The following is a 20314-nucleotide window of genomic DNA, read 5'->3' on the forward strand; positions in this document are numbered from 1 at the left end:
CCTTTAAAGACAGATGGTATAAGCATAGAAATTCTTTTCGTTATGAAAGTAAGGCAAACTCCACTGAACTTTCTTAATTTGTATGGAAGTGCAAAACTAAAGACTTAGAACCCATCCTTACGCGGGACATTCTCGATCAGGCAGAACCATTTAAACCTGCTGGTAATTACTGTAAATTGTGCTTGACCGAAAAGTACCACATTATTACTTCGAGACTAGACTTGCTCAATAAACGAAGCGAACAAACATCAAAGTGCCGCCACAAAAACAAATTTTTAATAAAAAACTTTAATGCCATCATAGCAGACGCTCCATAGCTTTTTTTTTCATATTTTTTGTCGTTACGTTTTTTTACGGTTTAAAACATCTGATGATCGCTATTGCGTGAAACTTTTAGTATTTTAATATAAACCAAGCTAATTATTTAGTTTATATAATAACAATCATCAGCCATCAGATGGCTGATGATTGCCCTTAGGAATCTATCAAAAATATTGAGCACTTTTCAACGAACAAGAGTTTTGTATTATTTTGATAAAACACTACATCAAACGATATATATATATATATATATATATATATATATATATATATCTATATATATATATATATATATATATATATATATATATATATATATCAATTGAACAATAATATATATATATATATATATATATATATATATATATATATATATATATATATATATATATATATATATATATATATATGTCAATTAAACAATAAACATGATACTTATTATTTAATACTAATAAAATATTGAAAAAGAATAATATATATATATATATATATATATATATATATATATATATATATATATATATATATATACACACACATATATATATGTATATATATATATATATATACATATATATATGTGTGTGTGTGTGTGTGTGTATGTGTGTGTGTTTATATATATATATATATATATATATATATATATATATATTTGTGCCGCTTAGGTCGACAGTTGGAACAAAAATATTCGCTATAAGGGCGGCGTTTATTTAAAGGCGACAAAACAGCGTCGCCTTTAATTTTGGAGTTAAATAACTTAACCTTTGCGCGATTTTCATATTTTACAATAAATGTAAATCAGAAACCTAGTCACCATGATCCTATTTTAGTTATGGTGGTCTTTTTTAACAGTTAACTGATGGGGAAACGAAGCACTATGTTTAAAACCCTATATGTTAGAATATGAAAAAATGAGCGATTAAGGCGACGTAATTGTTTATGCTAAAATCAAAACACGGAAGTTGTATATTTAAAATTTTTTTTATAGAAATTAATAATTTCTTCATGGAAAAAAAAATTGTTTAAAATAAAAGTTTACAGATAAGGAATTTATGAAGTATTTTGGATGTATACGATATATACTCGTAATTTTCTCTGCACATATACATCAAAAAAATTCTCTTGAAAAAAATGCCGCGTGAGTTAACTTATGACAGCTAAAGTGTCGCCTTTAAAACACTTCAATGTATATCTGCACTAGCTTCTCTTTTTATTTATAAAACTTAAATAATTATTTCTATCTGGAAAGAAATTAAGTTATGCTTCTAGACATAAGCTATATTAAAGTTGTTTTTAAAAATTTTAAATATAGCTAGTTGGTGATAAATCAAATCTAATGTTAAAAAAAGTATACTAGGTATCTCAAGGTCACAGCTAAAACAGTATCTAGCTGTGACTTAGATATATCTAATATAGTTTTTTTAACATTAGATTTGATTTATTTATCTCTATGTGCTTAGCTATACAGTTACATATCAAATTAAAATATTAAATACATTAAACCTTACAAAGTATATCATTAACGTCTATACTAAAGTTTGTTTGATTTTGAATTAGGTGTACTTAAAGTTTGAAATGAATTGATCTGACTCACAATATGCATGACCTATATATGCATGAGCTTCTTTTAGTATTTAATACCTTTTTATCTGCGGTTTTTTCATAACATAATGTCTTTTTGCAGTTACACTCAACATATGTACCCATTCTATTTATAGTGGAATATATTAAAGGAATGGAGAAAAGTATTGCTCATTATGAAGTTTATGAGTTGCCTTTAAACTTCAGTGATAAAATTGGAGAAGGGTCTTCTGCAAATGTCTTTAAGTTGACTTTAAGAAATAGACAAAGGGCTGTTAAAGTTATCAAGACACAATTTTCGCAACATAAGGTTCATTCAATTGCAACAAAGCTTAGACAGTTAAAACACAAAAATGTTGTAAGGTTTAAGGGATATTCTACAAGACCAACTGCACTTATTTTTGAGTTATGCTCTATAGAAATCTGCAATGTACAGATTTCAAATTTATATCAAATGGTTCAACATTTAAATGAACAAAATGATTTTTCTTTTCTCCAGAGATTGAATTTTATTTATCAGTCATCTAATGGTATCATGTACTTACATGAAAATGGGATTGTTCATAAAGATATCAAACCTTCTAATCTCCTTGTAACTGGCACAACAAAAGATATAACTATCAAAGTTAGCGATTTTGATGATTTTGTAGGTATTAAGGAGACAATTGCCTTGTCAATGACAAAACAAAATATAAATGGTATGACTTTAGCTTATACATCTCCTGAAATTGTTAAATGTGAAGTTGAAGCACCAAACCAAAAATCTGATATCTATGCACTTGCAATCACTGCATTTGAGATAATTTCTGACTTTTCATCAGCCTGGCATGGTATCATACCTGTGCTGAAGGATATACTTTTAATGAATGCCATAGTATCTGGCAAAAGACCAAAAGTGAATCATCTTTTTACTCTTTATGGTGAAGAGAACATAAATCTCCATAAATTTATAAACCTAATTCAACAAGGTTGGCAAGATAATCCTTCTTTACGACCAACTATATCTGTGGTATTTGTTTAGATTTTTTAATAATTATTTGTCTTATTATAAAAGATAAGAAGTTAAAAAAATATTTACTCCAGGCTTAACTTATTGTATTTTAGTGGACAGAAAGTTTAACCCATATTATGGATTTTGTTATGGTAAGACTTCTTGTGACAATTTTAAACATTATTTTATTAGCATTATTGAAACAGATGAAATTAAAATTGTATTAGTTTTCTGGAATTTATCTGGGAAGTTTTTAGGAAATTACTCTGTATGATCTGAGTTTTTTTTAAATTTTACAATCTAGTATTAAATGCCTTATATTTCACAGGATGTTACAAGTGATCACTGTTTTGGAGCTAAAGAAGAAACAGAATTTTTTTTTTTTTTTAATTTATATCATTGCATTTTATCATGTAAGTTTATTTAGAAAACTGCTTCTCTTGAATTCAATACACTGTAAGAATATCATTTAAAAACAATGTGTTTGTGCTCCAAAGGAAAATTCTGCATATGAACTCTAAACAGGAAAGTTGGTTATAGGTTTTTACTGCATGTCCATTACAGCGCAGCAGTAAATTATTTTTTTAATCATCTCAAAACTCCAAAGCTTTTATAAGTTTTTTTAGTTAGTTTGTAAGGAATGCTTTAACTGTTGCTCTCAAAATATTGATTTCAAAAAACATTTTTTTGTAATAGTCAACAGTTTTCAGTTATTGTGGCGATGAAAGTATTGGTCATAGATCAATTTTAGATTTTTCTTTTGAGTAAGTTTTTCTTTGTAGTAAGATTTTGTTATATTTGAACATAAATCCTACTGTTTATATTTACAGCTGGATAACCAAGTTGTTTTCTTTAACCTGGATATTTTTGTATACTATACTCTCTCAACATGTTAAAAAATTTTTTCAGACAATTTTTCTTACATGATCCTTATCCAGCTTTATCTGGTAAAGTAAGTCAAGCATCTAAATCCTCTTCAGCTTGTAGTGAAACTGTAAGTTAATTATCTGTGTGAATTTTATTCAAATTTAGTTTTCATAACAGCTTTCTTTAATCTGATGATATCATCAAATCTAAATCTTTTTTTTAAGAGTGTTGACTTTATGGTGAATGAAGATCTACCAACTCAGGTAAAAAATTTTTTTATTCTGAAATCATGGGTTTGATGCTATTATTTAATTTCAAGTTAAAATTTCAAATTCAAAAGAATTTATTAAATTTATCTCATTATCAAATGAATAATAGAAAAGTATGCTGATGAGTCATTCTAATTTTAATATTAATAGGTAATTAAATTATAATCTTTTAAGTTTATATATTTGACATCAAGTACTTTTTTAAATAAAAGAATTCTGTTAGTCAGTGAGCAATTGTAGATTTTGCATAAAATACATTTTCGTTTTCAAAAAATAATAACTTGTATTGATATTGTTTTTTTATTTTTTAAGATATGAAATAGCAATAAAATTTAGATAATTTTTTAGTAAAGATAATTTTTTCAGATGGATGTTGAAAATGACTCTGCACTTTGTCTTGACTCAGATATTAGTATATCAGAAACAGATGTTAGTTTCAGCAGCCAAATATATGAAGAAGTTTCAACCAATCTTGAAGTTGTAAGTAATACATTTTTATTAATATGCTCAAATAAGAACAAGTTTACCCTTAAGTTTTATTTAAAGTTTGATCCTGATAGTTGCACCAAAATTGTTAATTTGTTTTTAGAATGTGAATCAAAAATTGAAAAAGAAGCCTCACAGGATTTGTATTTTTTGCAAAAAGTACTCGTCTTATTTAAAATGACACATTAAAATAAAGCATAAAAAAGAACCTGAAGTTATTCAAGCATTATCTTTGCCTAAGAAAGAACAACGATATGTTTTTCAAAAACTCAAAAGACAAGGTATATTTGAAGTTAATCAGGCTGAGGCTAAGAAAGTAAACCCACTTTATGAAAGGGAACGCTCAGCTAAAGCTGAAAACGGCATTAGCTATTGCAGCCATTGCTTGATGTTTGCCTCACGAAGATATTGGCACAGCCATGTCAAAAACTGTCAACAAAATTCTTGCCAAACAATTATTCCTGTACCTGTTAGAGTTTTACAGGTACCAGATAATGTAAAAATTAGTGATGCATTTTGCACAAAAATTTTGGCAAAGTTTAAAACTGATAATATTGGACAAATTTGTTGCACCGATCCTATGATATTAAAAATTGGGATTATGTTTTTTAATAAAGAGAAGCGTAAGTTTGGAAAAGCTATTGCTGTAAGAAATTCAGTGCGTACTGATATGAGGCGATTAGCTAACTTATATGTTATATTTCTACAGCAAAAACAAATCACAATAACCTTTAAAAATCTTCATGATATGTTTGCTCGTATCAATTTTGAAGCCTTGAGAGAAGCAATAGAAGTATATACCACTTCTGATATTTCTACTCTGAAAGCAGGATTAAAACAAAATTTGTTTTATTTACTTAAGCGCTCAGCAAAAGTATTAAAAGGATTATTTCTGGCACAAGGTCAAGATAATCTTTCCAGTGAAATTGATAAATTTGTTAGTATTCTTGAGATGTGGGAAGATTATATATTTGGTGATGCAATTTATCAACTTAACAAAAATAAAAATATAAAGTTACGAAAATCATCACAGTTACCTGATGAAGAAGATATATATGTATTTAGACAGCATATTTTAAAAAGAATGAAGGAGCTTATAGATGAGTCTTATGAATTTTTTGATATATCCAGTTTTGTTGAGCTACGGGACTGTGCATGTGCAACGTTGACTTTATTAAGTGCAAGAAGAGGTTTGGTTTTAAACAGTTCTATTAATATTAATAAAACCAGCATACTTTAGATTTGCTCCATTTCTGTGTAACGTTATTAATTGGATAGTTTTAATTTTAACATTTTGTAAAAACTGAACTAATTTACTTCTTTAGGAGGAGAGCCAGCTCGATTGCAAATTGATGAGTATAATGAAGCAGTTAATGACTCATGGATTAATAAACAGAGGCTTTCTGAACTTGATGAGATGGAACAAAGATTAGAAAAACATCTTAAAATAACGTACATGTGTGGAAAAGGCAATAACCATTTGGTCCCAATCCTAAATCCCCCATATACAATGCCATCATTAAGAAAATTAGCTGATCCTAAAGTACGTAATGAAGTTAATGTTTTAAAGAGTAACACATTCTTATTTGCTGGGACAAAACTATCTGAAGAACACACTTCAGGATGGCATGCAGTCCATAACATTATAAATATTCTTACATTAAAAAAGCCAGAAAATATAAAAGCAACTTCAAACCGTCACACAGTGGGCTAATTTTCAAAAAAGCTGGCCAAAAATCAAAAAAAAAAATCACTATTGTGATTTTATTATTTTGAAACTACATAAACAAAGCCCTGTTGCATTTAATTGTATAAGAAAAAATTGTATAAATTTTAAAGTTACCTAAATCTACGCAGTTAAATATCTGTTATTAAAAACACTTAATAGGCATTTTAAAAACAAAACAAAAATGTGGTCAAATAAGTATCGTTTACAAATAAGTTATTTATCGTTACTAAAAAACTAACTACGGACGATACTATTCAAGGTATTTATATAATATTTTAGTAAAATGTTTTATATTATTTCTCTAAATTTTATGCGAAAAGTGCGAACAAAAAAGTACAGAATAAAGTTTATTTATTTTCTTTAACCTATTTTTGAATGTTTTTTGCATCTTGGGTATAAACTTGGAATAAAAAAATGGCAATCACGTTCTGACATTGAAAAAAGTATAATATTACAACAAAAATTGTTAATCCAAAATGCTTTTAAGCTGCAGCTAGGGTTAATAGTTGATCGACCGAAACCAGGATGCGGTAATACAAATGACGGAAATACAGCTCGAAGATTTTTTAAAAACTCACAAGTGTCTGCTGATATTCTAGGAGTGGATTTAGAACTAATAAATTGGTTTCATGTAATTTTACAGGTATTATCTAGTGGCTTTCCAATAGACGCAGACAAACTCGATAACTATTCTACCGAAACTGCACTACTTTTTGTTGAAAAGTATCCTTGGTACAACATGCCTACAACAGTACACAAAGTACTTATTCATGGAGCCTTAATAACAAAAACAGCAATACTACCCATAGGACAACTGTCTGAGGATGCACAGGAATCGAGAAACAAAGACTTAAAAAAATATCGCGAAGATTTCTCCAGGAAAAATTCCAGAAAAAATACAATGCATGACGTTTTTTGCTGACTTCTGGTTTCGTCAGATCCTGCAATATCTTCACTTTTAAAATCTCATTCAAAAGTTAGCAGATCTTTGTCTTCTCAAGCTTTACAAATGTTATTACCTCCGGAGATTAACGAAAACTCTGAAACTCATTCGTCTGTGATTGAGTTTATCAACAATATTTCAACAATAAATGATTCAGATGACAGTGGTGATTTATTTTAAAGTAATATAAATGAAACAATTATGATAAATGATGCAAATAAAAGTTTTCCTTGTTTTCCTTGAACAAATAAATAAGTAGAATAAATAATGAATTTTTCAATTTATTTTTTTTAACATTGCGGCATAATAATACAGTCATAATACATTATATATCGGTATTATATATAATGTTTATATATGTAATGTAAATAATACATTAGTCTATTGAACTTATATGTCGAATTAGAACTAATTGGTTAAATACGAAAGCCCAAAGGCATTTCTAATGACTAATGTTTTTAAAACACCGCCATTTTGGATCTACCATTATTGAATTTTGGTACACTTATGTCAAATTCAAAGTTGGGGATTCAAAAACATGCTTTACAGAAATTTTCCATTAATTATAATCATTTTTTGACTTTTGGCCAGGTTTTTTGAAATTCCGCCCACTGTGCGTCATCGAGTTAGTACTCTTTTCTCAGCCCTAGATTTGCCAAAGAAAGATAGGGTGTTGTTTTATAAACACATGGGTCATTCAGCTGCTGTCAACGAAGGCACTTATCAAGTTCCTCCTGCGTTAATGGAAATTACTAAAGTTGGAAAACATCTTCTAAACTTTGATTTATGTAAGTAAAACTAGTAAAATTTTATTATGGCTTATTGTACATGTTAGTTAGAGTTTCGTTTGGTTTTTGTTGCATTACTTATTGGCATTTGTTGCATTCAAATGGAAATATGAGCTTAAAGCTCATATTTCCATTTGAATTTTAGCCAAAACATTTTTTAAAAACCAAACACAAAAGAAAGAAGAAAAAAATAAGAAAGAAGAAAATAATACGAAAGTGGTCACTGTCAGTAAGTTTACTTAGATTAAAATAATGAGTTGTTTTTTAAAGATAATTTTTACTTACTAACAAAAAAGAAGTTTATTACTAAATCATTCAAAACCTCACCAGTTACTTGATGAGTAAAACCTTATGAGCTATTTAAACATAAGTGTATCTATGTATAAGTAGTTTTCTATCATCACTAATTACTGACTGTTACCTGTTTTTTTTTTACAACATTCACTTTTATGTTCAGCTAAAACCTATCCTTTAAGAAAAAACCTGAAGCGCAAATATGTGTTGGATTCCGATGATAAAGTAGTACTTGAGGATGACAACAAGGAATGTTCATCTAAAGACGAAAATTTTGAGCCTTCTGAAGAAGAAAATTCTGTATCAGATGAGGAAGATACCAAGTCATGTATATTTTAGACATTTATAACATAATGTTAAGATTTTAGGTATATATATTACAGAATAGCAGATATGATAATGACAAAAACGAAATTACGTTTTTTTTAGTGAACAGACCTTATCATTGCTGGAACTCAAGAGCTGAGAAGCTATTACTTGAGAAGTTTTCTAAAGAGATTGAGTGCGATGCAATGCCTGGTGGGTAGACAGGATTCTAAACCTTGATTTTCTTTTTTACGTGTAATTTGTTAACTTTATTTAGCGAACACATGATCAAGCGGATCTAGTTTTAAAAAATATTTTTTAGACCAAAAAACTCTCCGAAAATTTGTTGAAGAAAGCGGGCTCGGATTGTCGTATAAAACAGTTCGGACTAAACTAACAAACGAACGTGTCAAAGCAAGAAGACTCACTAATAAACATCTAAAAGAATTGAATTTGCAAAAATAAAATTGCAACATTACTGTTATTAAAAATGTATTAAACTGAAGAGAATATTTACTTGATCACATTTTATTTTCCTTTATTCAAGGTCCAGTAATGCGAGCCCTTCCACTTTATCAATAAAAAAAAGAAAAGGGACCAAGAGCGAATCAAGTCAAAAACTAGGGGTGAAAAGGGGTAAAAAATAGTAAAAAATCATTAAAAGATATAAATTTTTAAAGAAAATATAAGCCACAGAATGGTTTTTTGCACTCTTTGGGTCAAATTTTTGGCACTTCAGAGGCGCTTAAGCGAGATTTGACCGAATCAAATAGTTTTCCACAACCCCCTCTTCCATAGTTCCGCTAATTGAACGGGCGAACAATTAAATAAAGGCGACAGAAATCTATCGTTTTGCATAAGGTATAACCTTTGAATAACAATAAAATTTTGATTATATCAGTTACTGCGTATCCCAGAAAGATTGATAATTGATTTCAACTAAAATTAAAAACAATCGCCTTTTTATGCATTTTAATGATAAAAAAACTAAAGGCGACAATCCTCTCGCTTCCTAAAAATAAAAGGCGACAGCTGAAAAAAGTTTTGATGTTTTAGTACTCAAACATGCTTGAATTCATGATATAAGTTAATACATATACTGTATAACACATGTTAATGTTAAACATGTGCAACAAAATTAAAATTAAAAAAACTTTTCTGTTGCCATAATTTAGCATTTTAAACCATGTCGACCTTATATTGCATCTAGCGGTATATATATATATATATATATATATATATATATATATATATATATATATATATATATATATATATATATATATATATATATATATATCTGTGTGTGTGTTTGTATGTTTATTTACAAGAAGAAAAAATTGAGTGCTGAGATCTAATAAAAGTGTTAAGTACTATAAAAACTCATCTAAACTTTTAAAAAAAAAAAAAATTTCTACGCTCAAAAATTAGATAATGCGTTTTTAAAAGTATAAACAAATCAGCATAATCAGGAATGTTAATTTACTTAGAAAAGCGCAATTTTAAACTTTTTGATATAATCTTTATCTTATTTGAATCATTTTCTTAAGCAACTGAGATATGCTTATTATGATTTCAGTTTTAGAAAGAGTTTACAATGTTGATTTAAACGGAAACATATATAAATAATCAGTCAACTAAGTAAAAAAATTTATTGCTACGGACCGTAGCCATTATTAAAATTTGAATTTTTTTAAGTTACTACTGCGCTTGCGTATAATAACTTGTCGCATCTGAACGACCGTGTCAAAGAACTGAAAAAAATCGAAAAACGGAATGGTTACAAAAAGGATGTAAAGAACCATTGAAAGACGTTAAAAAGCAGAAAAAAGACGTGTTTAAAAGTGAATCAGAAAGCTATTCTTATTAACGTTTGTTTTTTTGTAAATTATTGTATAATTGAAAGAATAAAAAAAGTTTTCAAAACATGCCTGTTTTTGAAGCAACAGAGAGTTAGTTACGAAAAAAAAAATTCGGAATATCGGTATAGTCCTAACGATAACCGAGCAACTATTGAATAAAGTTTGGTCAATACGAAAGAAGAAGGTGATTTATTGAAACAAGCTCTTTTGCGAAAATTATCTAAAGAATGGTAAGAAAGATTGAGTGAGAAATGGCCAGGGTTTAATACGAGTGGTGTGCAAGAAGAAGTAATCAAAACAACATCGCAAGTGGTGTTTCCTAATAACAACACCACTCGCGATACAAAATTACGTTTTGAATGGGAAGCAGTAGAACATATAAAGTTGAGCGAGTATGACTGCTTGTCATGCTGATGAGACCTTAATGAAAAAGTTTTGCCTTCGTGAAGGTTTTTTATTTTATTTTCAAACTATTTACAAACTCAGCGAAAAATCAAGAGCATTGCAGTAATAATTTTGTTCCTTCAGAATTTTTATCACGCATGAAAGCGTTGACCTTTAAAAAAATTATAAAAAAATGTATCGAGAGAGAAATTTAGATCAGCACTTGGGAAGTCTAAGTTTTAGCAGTATGACTCCGACAGAATTTATGCCAAACATCCTACATTAGAAGAAAATAAAACGGCTGGAGCAAACATACGTGCAATCACTAGCGATCCATCGAAGTATCAAACTATTCTTGTAAACCGATACAATCAAATAGCATGTGGAAATGGTTTGAATTTTCTTTTTCCGTTAAAGATGTTGAATGAAATATTTGAATTAAAAAATCATATTTGAAGGAAAAAATATGCTTTGGAACTCTATTTTGAAAATAAATATAACAAATTGTTAGAGCATATATTTCCCGTTACCGACGCGCAAATTGCAAGTTTATCAAATGTCGGATTAAAAATGTAAGACCCACGTTTGTTAAAGCAAAATCACAAAATCAATCCAACATTGGTTGTAGAGAAGACATTGTTGATAATGGCAAATCCGGACAAGCCTTATACTTTGCTGCGGATGCAACATTTAGAAACTATCGATAACGTTATAAATAACAGAAATGAGTTTACGGTTGAAATGGGAAATAATAAAGTATCCAACTGGTTAGGAAACACTATTATTTCATGCTATCGTAAAGATCAGTTAGAACATCAAAACAAAAATTGCATGACTGTTCGCGATGTATCAACAGCAGTTGTAGGACAAGTGGTTTTTACAAATTGCAGACGAAGTTATGATTGCAATCCGGGTGATACGATTCAGTTTGATATGAGTGATTATTTAACTCCTTGTCAAGTATATCGCATATATGTAAGTTGGCACAATGGTGGTCTTCCTTTAACATCGAACGTGGATAACTTTGTTTTGACATGCGATGTTGAAAATGACACTTTTATATTGAATGTGGGTAATTATTTTGATGCAGCTGTTTATTATGATCAGCCTTCGGTGTATGACATGACGAGTGATTATAATTTTGTTCAAAATGCACCACCACACATCATGACAGGAAGTAGCGCTTTTCAAATCACGTTAAAATTTAAAGAAAATTTTTCAGGACAAGTAACCGCTGGTGTGTATGTTCCAACGGAATATATTCAAAATGGAACGGGGATTCATGAAGAAGTTACATTCTCACCTAACTTGTTAAAAGCCAGTTAAAAAACATCATTAGTTTGTTACATAAAGGAATCGTTTAAACATATATCGTTATTAATTAACAAAAAAATGGTTTATCGACGAAAAAATCAAAAAAGGTATCGCAGAAAAAAAAAAAAAAAACAAATAGGAAGGGGAGAAAAACTTCAAAAATTGATACGTTTGGGAAAAAATGCTGGTGATCAATTCTTATCTTCGACGTACAGAAAAACGGCATTAGATTGGGCAGTAGCGCGAAGAAGTCAACTGTTATAACGCAATGATATGCAACTCACGAAAAAAAACTTTTCGAAAAAAACGTTACGAACGAAGAAACAAAAGACGAAGAGGAAGCAAAAAATAAAGAGGTGGTTTACCTTTTATCATCGCACCAATTATAGCGGCTATTGCAGCTAAGGGGGCTACAGCTAGTAAAGCTGCTGCTGCAGCCGCCATCGCTAAGAAAGCAGCTTTAGCAGCTAAAGCAGGAACGATTGTGATAGCGTCAGCCGAAGCAGCAGCGAAAGGAGCAATAAGTGCTGCTGTGGGTCAAGGAGTTAAAACATTAATCGAAAAAAATAATGAATTATAAAACAATTATATAGCCAAGTAAAATGTAAAAAATCTCGAATAGCAACCTCACTAGTTTTTCCTCAGCCCAAGTCAATATCGTTTTCACTCTCACGGTTAACGAGAACGATTTTTCAATTCTTTCAATCTTCGTTTCAGAATTCAACTTTAGCATTACATTGTTATTTAACAAAGGCATATCACCATTTATTTCATTTATAAACTTTTCGAAGAACGATGTGTAGCAAACAAGAGTCATTTTTTTGCTTTGGAAAAGAAACCTAAAAAACAGGTGAAAAAAAATATTAAAAACATATAAATAAGATGAAAAATATCCAACGAAACTTTGAAAGATGGAAGAACATGAGATCTTTGAAGAAGATGTTAAACGATATGAAGATGTTAAACGCTGAGGTGATAAAGAAATAAAAGAATCGCCTTCTGAAGAATATCTTGAAACTTTGACAGATGAAAAAAATAAAAGTTGTGAGGAAATAAAGACCTTCAATTCGTTGTTAATTGAAGATGTTGAAACTTATAAGGAGAAAATCTGAAAAGAAAAATGAAAGATGTAAAAGGTGAGTTTGAAATATATGTAAATGCGTTAAATGAATGTGTGACAAATTTTGAATCGTGGAAAAAAGATATGAAAGAAATAATCGAACAATCAAATCGTGCGCATAAAAAAGTTAGTAAGTCAGATATAAATGAAGCTTCTCGTAATGATATTTTTCCTTTTAAGTATAAACATTTTTTTTAGTTGATGAAATTGTTTCAAAACGTTCGAAAGAAATATACGAAGTAGAAAGATGTGATTACAGTGTGAAAGATGAAATAAAAACTTTGCAAATGTGTTATCGTGTTTTAATTTTGTGATATTGATTTAATATATAAGAAATAGTGTTTTTTTTAGAATAGGAATAAAAAAAAAAAGCAAAACGTCGAATATATTTTTGTTAACCGTATGCTCAACAAAATAGTAATGCGTAGGTGCGTAAAAGTTGTCAAGTTCACTTTTGGTAGCAATTACTTTGACGATTTTGTAAACACCGTCCCTATTCCAATACGATTCTGTTTTCGTAGAAGGTTTGCTAAACGTGTCTTGACCGAGAATTTTCAATCGTGTGCGATAATACAGTATGCGACAAAAGTGTTTACATGTTTTTGAAAAATATTCTTTTTTAAAATAAATGATTGAAATACATGTTTATATATCAATATATATATACCAAAATAAAGGTAATTCATTGTAGTTTCATGTTTTGAGCCTGAATTTAAATGAATGAGAAGTGTTTATAGCAAATTATTTATTGAAACAAAATGTCAGATGTAAACAGTTTTGTCGCGATTTATGCTATTATCGGGTCTGCGCTTTTTAATAATAAAAGCAGTGTTCCAACGTCAGCATTGAGCTAGCGTGCAAAGAGTAATCCTCTTCGCCTCCTCCTCCTCGTTCTTTCAAAAAGATTTTTAGCGTCTGTCTGTTTGCAAACGAAAGATGACCGCTTCTCGATCCTCTTTCTTCGTAAACTTTTTGTGCTTGTCGAGTTCGTCCGGCAAAGTCACGATCCTTTAATCTCCCATTGACTTTATTTCCGTTTTAACAACGAGGTTACGCTGCTACTTGCGTTTTTTCTTTCTCGCTTTTTCTTCGCTTCGATTCAGCGGGTCTTTTCTTTTTAGCTTCTTTTTCACCCTGTCGTTTTCCATTTAGATTTTGAGCTCTTTTAACGTCATGGGCTCTTTCTTTTTTCGTTTTCTCTTGCTGTCTTTTTCTCTTTTGATTTTCAGCTCTTTTTCGTCCGCCGATTGCCGTCAGCTGCATCAGCATTTGGTCGTTTTGGTATTGGTGAACGTACGACACGGCTTCAAAATGAAGCAAGCACAACACGCTCCGACCGCTTTTTTGCATGCCTCTCGATGCGGTGCTTTTTTCGAGCACTCTTTGTTAATGGTTTTTCAACAAACGTTCGCAACCCTTGCAAACGAAACTTGTAATACTCGTCTTTCACGTCGTATTTCACACCCAAACTATACGCCATTTTTACATTGTACACGACATAATGCGTTTTGTTGAAGCACACCAATCTATTAGATTCGAAAAAATTACTTTTGTAAAACGATTTTACAAACCTTCAAAGTTTTTTCTCAATGTCAGAAAACGTTTCCGACGCTTCGACGACAGCGGCTTTGTTCACGATTTGTCCGTCCGCAAAAAAGCGATCGTTTTTTGATTCCAAATGTCTTTCTTCGCATCTTCTGATCGTCGTCACGTCTTTTTCAATATTCGTCACGGTTCCCAACGAGCCTTTGTACAGACGTTCGTTTATGTTTTTGGTCAACATTACGAAAGCGACAACTTTAACTTCCAATACTTGAGAAACTTGAAAAGAGTACCGTTTGGCGTTGTAATCTTTGCTCGTAAAAACGTGCAACGGTTCGTTTCAAATCTGATTTAGCATGAAACGATTGAATGCGGCGCATTCGGCGTTTTTAAAACAGAGACGAGAAACATCGCACGGCGGATCTTCCACGAACCGCGAATTGAGCCAAATTTGATTTGGGACTCAACGTTCGCACTCGTATTTCGCGAAGTATGCAAACAAACGCTTCGTCTTTTTGTCGCCTTGTCGTTTTCAGTTCCACCTTTACAAAATTCATTTCTTTCCACGTTTCGTATTCGAAACAATACTTTCCGGTCACCGGTGGGATTTGCAAGAAATCGCCAGAAACGATCGTCTGCGCGCCGCCAAGCGGTCATTCATTTTCTCTCGGTGTCTTCACAGCACGATTATGGTTCTCCAAATTGTCCGAATCTAACATGCTGATTTCGTCTACGAACAACACTTCGACGTTTCGCCACTTTTCTGGCGTGTTTTCGCTCATCTTTTTCATTCAACCGCTGCCGTTTCCGATTCTACCCAACTAATGCAAAGTCGTTCCGTCTTCAATCAAGCTGGTCGCAATTTTCGTGATGGCAGTCATACGACACTGTATTCCCGAGGATTTCAAATACCGATTGCATTTTTAAAGCAAATAGCTTTTACCGCATCCGGCGCTTCCTATTAAAAAAAACTTTATTTTTTGCGTCCACGTTTTTCACGTAAAAAGCGTTTCGTTTTCTTCAGCACCACATTTTTCTTCTTCTTCTTCTCTTTCCGTTTTTTTTTTTTTTTTTTTTTTTGAAATTTGTTTTTGTTTCTTGCGTGGTTTTTTTATACATCTTGCTGTTGTTTCAGCAGCACTCATTTTATTTGTTCGCTACACATGTATTGTTTATTCCTTGTCTTGGCAATATATGACGTGTTCGTGTTTAATGACACGTCGGTTTGGAAACACAATAATATTTGTTTGTACTTCGAACTTTTAACCATTTATGGTTTAAAAATACCACCTTTTTTATTGTAAATGCATCCGTTTGTTTAAACAGCTGTTTCAACATTTCGAGTGCATAAAAGCAGCACTTTATCACTCTGAATCATTAAAAAACAAATAGAAAAAAGAAGAAGCATCTTGTCGAAGAAGAAGAAGAAAGAAAAAAAAAAAAGGCTGGTCAAAAGAAACTCAGTTATCCCAATTTATCTGAAGCTACGTGCTACATGATGTCAAACGTGGACAAAGTCGTTAACGACTCTGCAAACGGTGGAGGTTACGTTAAAACTCACGTTATTCCTCTCTTTCAGCTAGACACTCTTTCGTTGAGCAAAGTATACACATCCGTCAATCCTAGTTTTTACAGCAAACCTGTTCAATTGGTTGATTCTCATCACGTGATTTCAATGACGTCATCACCGTAATTGAGAAACTGTGCTTGCACAGCTGAACAAACAAGGTGATGACCTCATTGAAATCACGTGATGAGAATTAATCAATCAAAAAGGTGCGGAAGGACAGAAAATTCAGACTCGGTATACACATCATACCTACTTTATTTGTGTTTCATGTATATTTTATGATATTAAAACGAAAAAATTTAGATTAAAAAAAAGAGTTTGTTTCATAGGTAAATTACAGGTGTGTCTTTTCATCTTTCGTTTTATGTTTAACTTTATTAAAAACCCGCAGTTCAAATATGTACTTGCTAGAAATAGAATCACAAACTTTGAAAATGGCATCAATTTTTCTTTTAATAGAAATGCAGAATTATGAAAATGAGAATCTTTATCATAGATCAAATAAAATGTTCATTCGAGTATTGGTCTGCTTCGGGTTTTGATCATAATATGATTGTGACCGTCAACAGTGCTGCAGATGGTTTAGCCTTGACATAATCTAAGATTAGTAGAACCAAAGCTAAAAGTAAAAAGAAAAAACAATAACCAATCAGCAAATGAACTGGTGTAAATTAAGAACAAAACAAGATTTTTCAGATTCAACAGGAAGAAAATACATAGGAGGGTAAAATTATTGGGAAATTAAATAATGCATTTGCGTTTGAGTATGATCCTGAGCAGGATGATGAATTAGCACTGAAAGTTGGAGTAATTGTAAAATTTTTGAGATAGTGATGAAGGATCGTGGAAAGGTTTTATTGTTGATGGCGAACAATAAAAAATTTCCCCTATACACAATCCAGTTATATTTTGAGATCAGTGCACAGCTTCTCAAAAACGGAAATTTCAGACTCGGTATACGAAGTGGTTTTGAATAATAGAAATAATACTCACCCGTTAACAAAACTGAAGTAAAAATAAAAAAAAATTATCATAAAAAACATTGTCATGTTAATGAAAAAAAATAAAGAAAAAACCCGTTCATAAACGACTAAATTATTGTGTAAAAAATGAAAAAAACACCGTATAAAAATAACAAAAACTAACCGTGTAAAAATAAAAAAAACTAGTTCCCAGTCCTAAAATGAGCAAAACCGTGCATTTTAGAAAAGGAACAAAAATAAAACAAACAAATGAATTGCAAATGCATTTTTTAAATATTTTATTTTAATTTGTTTAACAGCATACTCCTGAATCAAGATAATTGTCTAAAATATCAACATAATGCTGCTCTTTCTAAGTTTGTCTGCTGTAATTTACGGATTGTCTAAAATCTCTACTTAATGCTGCTCTTTTTTAATCAATTCACATTTATCATTTTTTTCATGAAACTGTAGGAATACTAAAAAGTTATCCTAAAATGTAAAGAACTTAATTTTCTTTAAACTCTGAAATTATATCAATCTCTTCTTTTTTCTATTTGAACATATATAGCTTTCTAGTTTTGAACAATCTGGTCATTTTTTGTTGGAAAACATCTCGCTTTTGCTTTTACCAGCATTTAAACCACAACATTTGAGGAGAAAAAATTATCAGAGCATGGAACTTTTTAATAAGACGATCATACAAGCAGCTATGTATGCAGGAAACTTATAATTTAGCAGATCTATTTTCTCTAAAATCTTGATGGTTAATTTTCCCCTAATACGGTGTGGGTTTATCTTTAATAGGTAAAAAAAGTAATGAAAAACACCAAAGAATGTTAAAAAGATTAAATAACAAGCTGTAAATTACTGCAGAGGTGAAAATAATCAAACTGACAATAATGCATGACCCCAGTTTCAAATCATAGTGAAGAAGGGGAGGAATCCCATTCGGAGGGGTATAACTGAGTCTCTTGAGCAAGTATAATTTTACCAGAAGATAATGTAGAAGTTAAGTTTATTTCATGCAGTCACTTGCTAAAAATAATCAATAAATATATTCCTCATTCTATTAGTTTAACTTTATCTAAAATTAGGCTTTTACTTTGGTTAATGACTACGCTTCAATGGAAGCTAAAAATGCACTCCCTACTTTAGGAAGGCTTTTAACTTCAATTTTGTAAAAACAAATAAAAACATTGTTTAAACTTGGAGCTAAGACATGTACCAGAAAAAATCTGCGCGGACATTATAAAGGATATTTATTTAACTATTGTATTTCGATATTGAATGTTATATATATTTAGAAAGTACCTATATTAATATTATTAAATTTCACTTAAGAAAGTTTGTGAAGTGTTGTACGTGAGAACGCACGCACTTTACGTTTTACACTCGGCATCAGCTTTTGCAGTCTTCAGCTGGACTTTCTTGGTAGCTCTAATCCATTTATTTTTGAAGTCTTTAATATTTTTGGCGTCTTTTATATTGAACCTTAGTTTTCTTTTGACATGAGCCCAATATCTTCGATAGGACGTAGTTCGGAACAATTTAGTTGGTTGCAGTGTTTTTAAACAAAATCTACTTTATGTTCTCTAACCCAGTTTCAAATTGTCCCTGAGTAGTGACATGATACTAAATCGGGCCAATATAACGGGTTATCCGTGTGTGTTCTTAAAAACGGGACAAGAAATTTCTTGAGGCATTCTTTGATGTTTATTTTGGTGCTAATTGTTCCCGTAGTTACAAAACAAGAGCTTTTTTCACCACATTTACAAATTGCTTGACAAACTAGGAATTTTTAAGGAATTTTTGCATTTCAATGCATTTTTAATTGGAATTCAGTTTTTTGCAATTAATTGCTGAATAATATTGGTGTCCTGGAAGAGATTAAAAATATGCAGCCTAATAACTTTCACCGTCAATAATCAAACAAGATTTTTTTTATTTATTTAACACATAATTTTTTATAGAGCAGCTTTGAACATAGAATCGCAACATATTATTGCTTTTCTTCACGACGAGGAACTTTTTTTCTTTTTATAAGATTTATAGCCACAATATCTCTCTATTCTTTGTGTAGTGGAAGCATTTATCCTAAATTTATTCACAAAAGTTCGAACAGAAATCTACGGTTTTCTGTTTAAGGCATCATTCACTTTTTCACCAAGATCTCGTTTAACAAAATATTTTTTTCTTCCACTTCCTGATTTTCTTCGATTGAACTATTGTCCCTAAATCGTTTCACAACGCTCTGCGCTATTCTCAAAGCAAACTGTAGCTCCTTAGAAAATGTTTTGTTTGATACACCAGGATTTTCAACGAGAAAATGCAAAAGTTTTTCTCGCTTCTTATCTTGATTTGATGACGTTTCAATTAAAACTAATTGTTTTAAGAACCGAGTTGTTTAAATTTTGAATAACATTAATATAATTACATTTTAAAACAATTAGCTATTTTAAATGATGTACGGTTTCCGTAAACACCAGATCAGAACACGCGCAGATTTTTTCTGGTATAAGTAGTGATCGACCGAAAATGAAATTTGAGCCTAAACCGAAAGTACCGAAATTTCGGTTCAGTAAAGCCGTAGCCGAAACCGAAAAAGCCGAAATTTGAAAGGAAATGTTAAAAATCCCTGAATCTTTTATGATCACCAAATTAAAGTAAAAAAAACTATTTTACATAACGTGTGTGTAATTGTTTCGTAGAATTTTTTTAAAATCTTCTTATTCATTAAAATTTTTGAAAAACTCGTAAAAGAAAGACAAAGTATCAATTCCAATAAAAGATTTATATTCATTATACAAGTTTACAAGTTACTTTTGAACAGATAATAATCCAAAGCGATAAGCTTTTTCAACAAGAGCACGGACCCAAGATGAAAAGTTAGTACACATTTACAAGTTCATTCATGATTTGACATACTCTTGATTTTAATTGATCAACATTCTCTTGTTGAAAGGAATCAGTAAACACTTGTCT

At 30.6% G+C, this 20314-nt stretch overlaps 3 protein-coding genes and 1 long non-coding RNA gene across 4 annotated transcripts; all 4 read left to right on the forward strand.

Annotated features, from left to right (window-relative positions):
- The first annotated feature begins 1825 nt into the window (after nt 1–1825).
- Nucleotides 1826–3896, forward strand: LOC145183145 (interleukin-1 receptor-associated kinase 4-like). Its single transcript, XM_090078091.1, has 4 exons — nt 1826–2911; nt 3007–3045; nt 3590–3657; nt 3803–3896. The coding sequence occupies exons 1-4, from the start codon at nt 2057–2059 to the stop codon at nt 3894–3896; spliced, it is 1056 nt and encodes a 351-aa protein (XP_089934217.1). The 5' UTR covers nt 1826–2056.
- Nucleotides 3492–4816, forward strand: LOC149892214 (uncharacterized). Its single transcript, XR_016449954.1, has 5 exons — nt 3492–3657; nt 3803–3887; nt 3985–4023; nt 4396–4509; nt 4619–4816. It is a non-coding gene; the product is annotated as an uncharacterized LOC149892214 (long non-coding RNA).
- Nucleotides 4706–11528, forward strand: LOC149892215 (uncharacterized; the record flags this gene model as incomplete). The annotated part of the gene is made up of 4 exons (XM_090078092.1): nt 4706–5705; nt 5841–6211; nt 7804–7975; nt 11416–11528. Coding segments are annotated over 4 exons (1656 nt in total), but the record flags the coding sequence as incomplete, so codon positions are not given.
- LOC149892216 (uncharacterized) lies at nt 8002–9096 on the forward strand. The gene is made up of 5 exons (XM_090080568.1): nt 8002–8017; nt 8121–8204; nt 8433–8597; nt 8699–8788; nt 8898–9096. Exons 1-5 carry the CDS (start codon nt 8002–8004, stop codon nt 9038–9040), a joined length of 498 nt encoding a protein of 165 aa, XP_089936694.1. The 3' UTR covers nt 9041–9096.
- Nucleotides 11529–20314: the final 8786 nt, after the last annotated feature.

The sequence above is a fragment of the Hydra viridissima genome, unplaced genomic scaffold (genome assembly GCF_058129835.1).
Source record: "Hydra viridissima isolate aposymbiotic clone 2 unplaced genomic scaffold, HvirCarnegie_v1 scaffold_2, whole genome shotgun sequence".
NCBI lineage: Eukaryota > Metazoa > Cnidaria > Hydrozoa > Anthoathecata > Hydridae > Hydra > Hydra viridissima.

Coding starts and splice junctions, on each gene's coding strand:
- LOC145183145 (XM_090078091.1), top strand. CDS start 2,057: ATGGAGAAAAGTATTGCTCATTATGAAGTTTATGAGTTGCCTTTAAAC. Junction 2,912..3,006: donor TACGACCAACTATATCTGTG/GTATTTGTTTAG, acceptor ATTGTATTTTAG/TGGACAGAAAGTTTAACCCA. Junction 3,658..3,802: donor ATTTTAGATTTTTCTTTTGA/GTAAGTTTTTCT, acceptor AAATTTTTTCAG/ACAATTTTTCTTACATGATC.
- LOC149892216 (XM_090080568.1), top strand. Junction 8,205..8,432: donor TACGAAAGTGGTCACTGTCA/GTAAGTTTACTT, acceptor TTTTATGTTCAG/CTAAAACCTATCCTTTAAGA. Junction 8,598..8,698: donor TGAGGAAGATACCAAGTCAT/GTATATTTTAGA, acceptor CGTTTTTTTTAG/TGAACAGACCTTATCATTGC.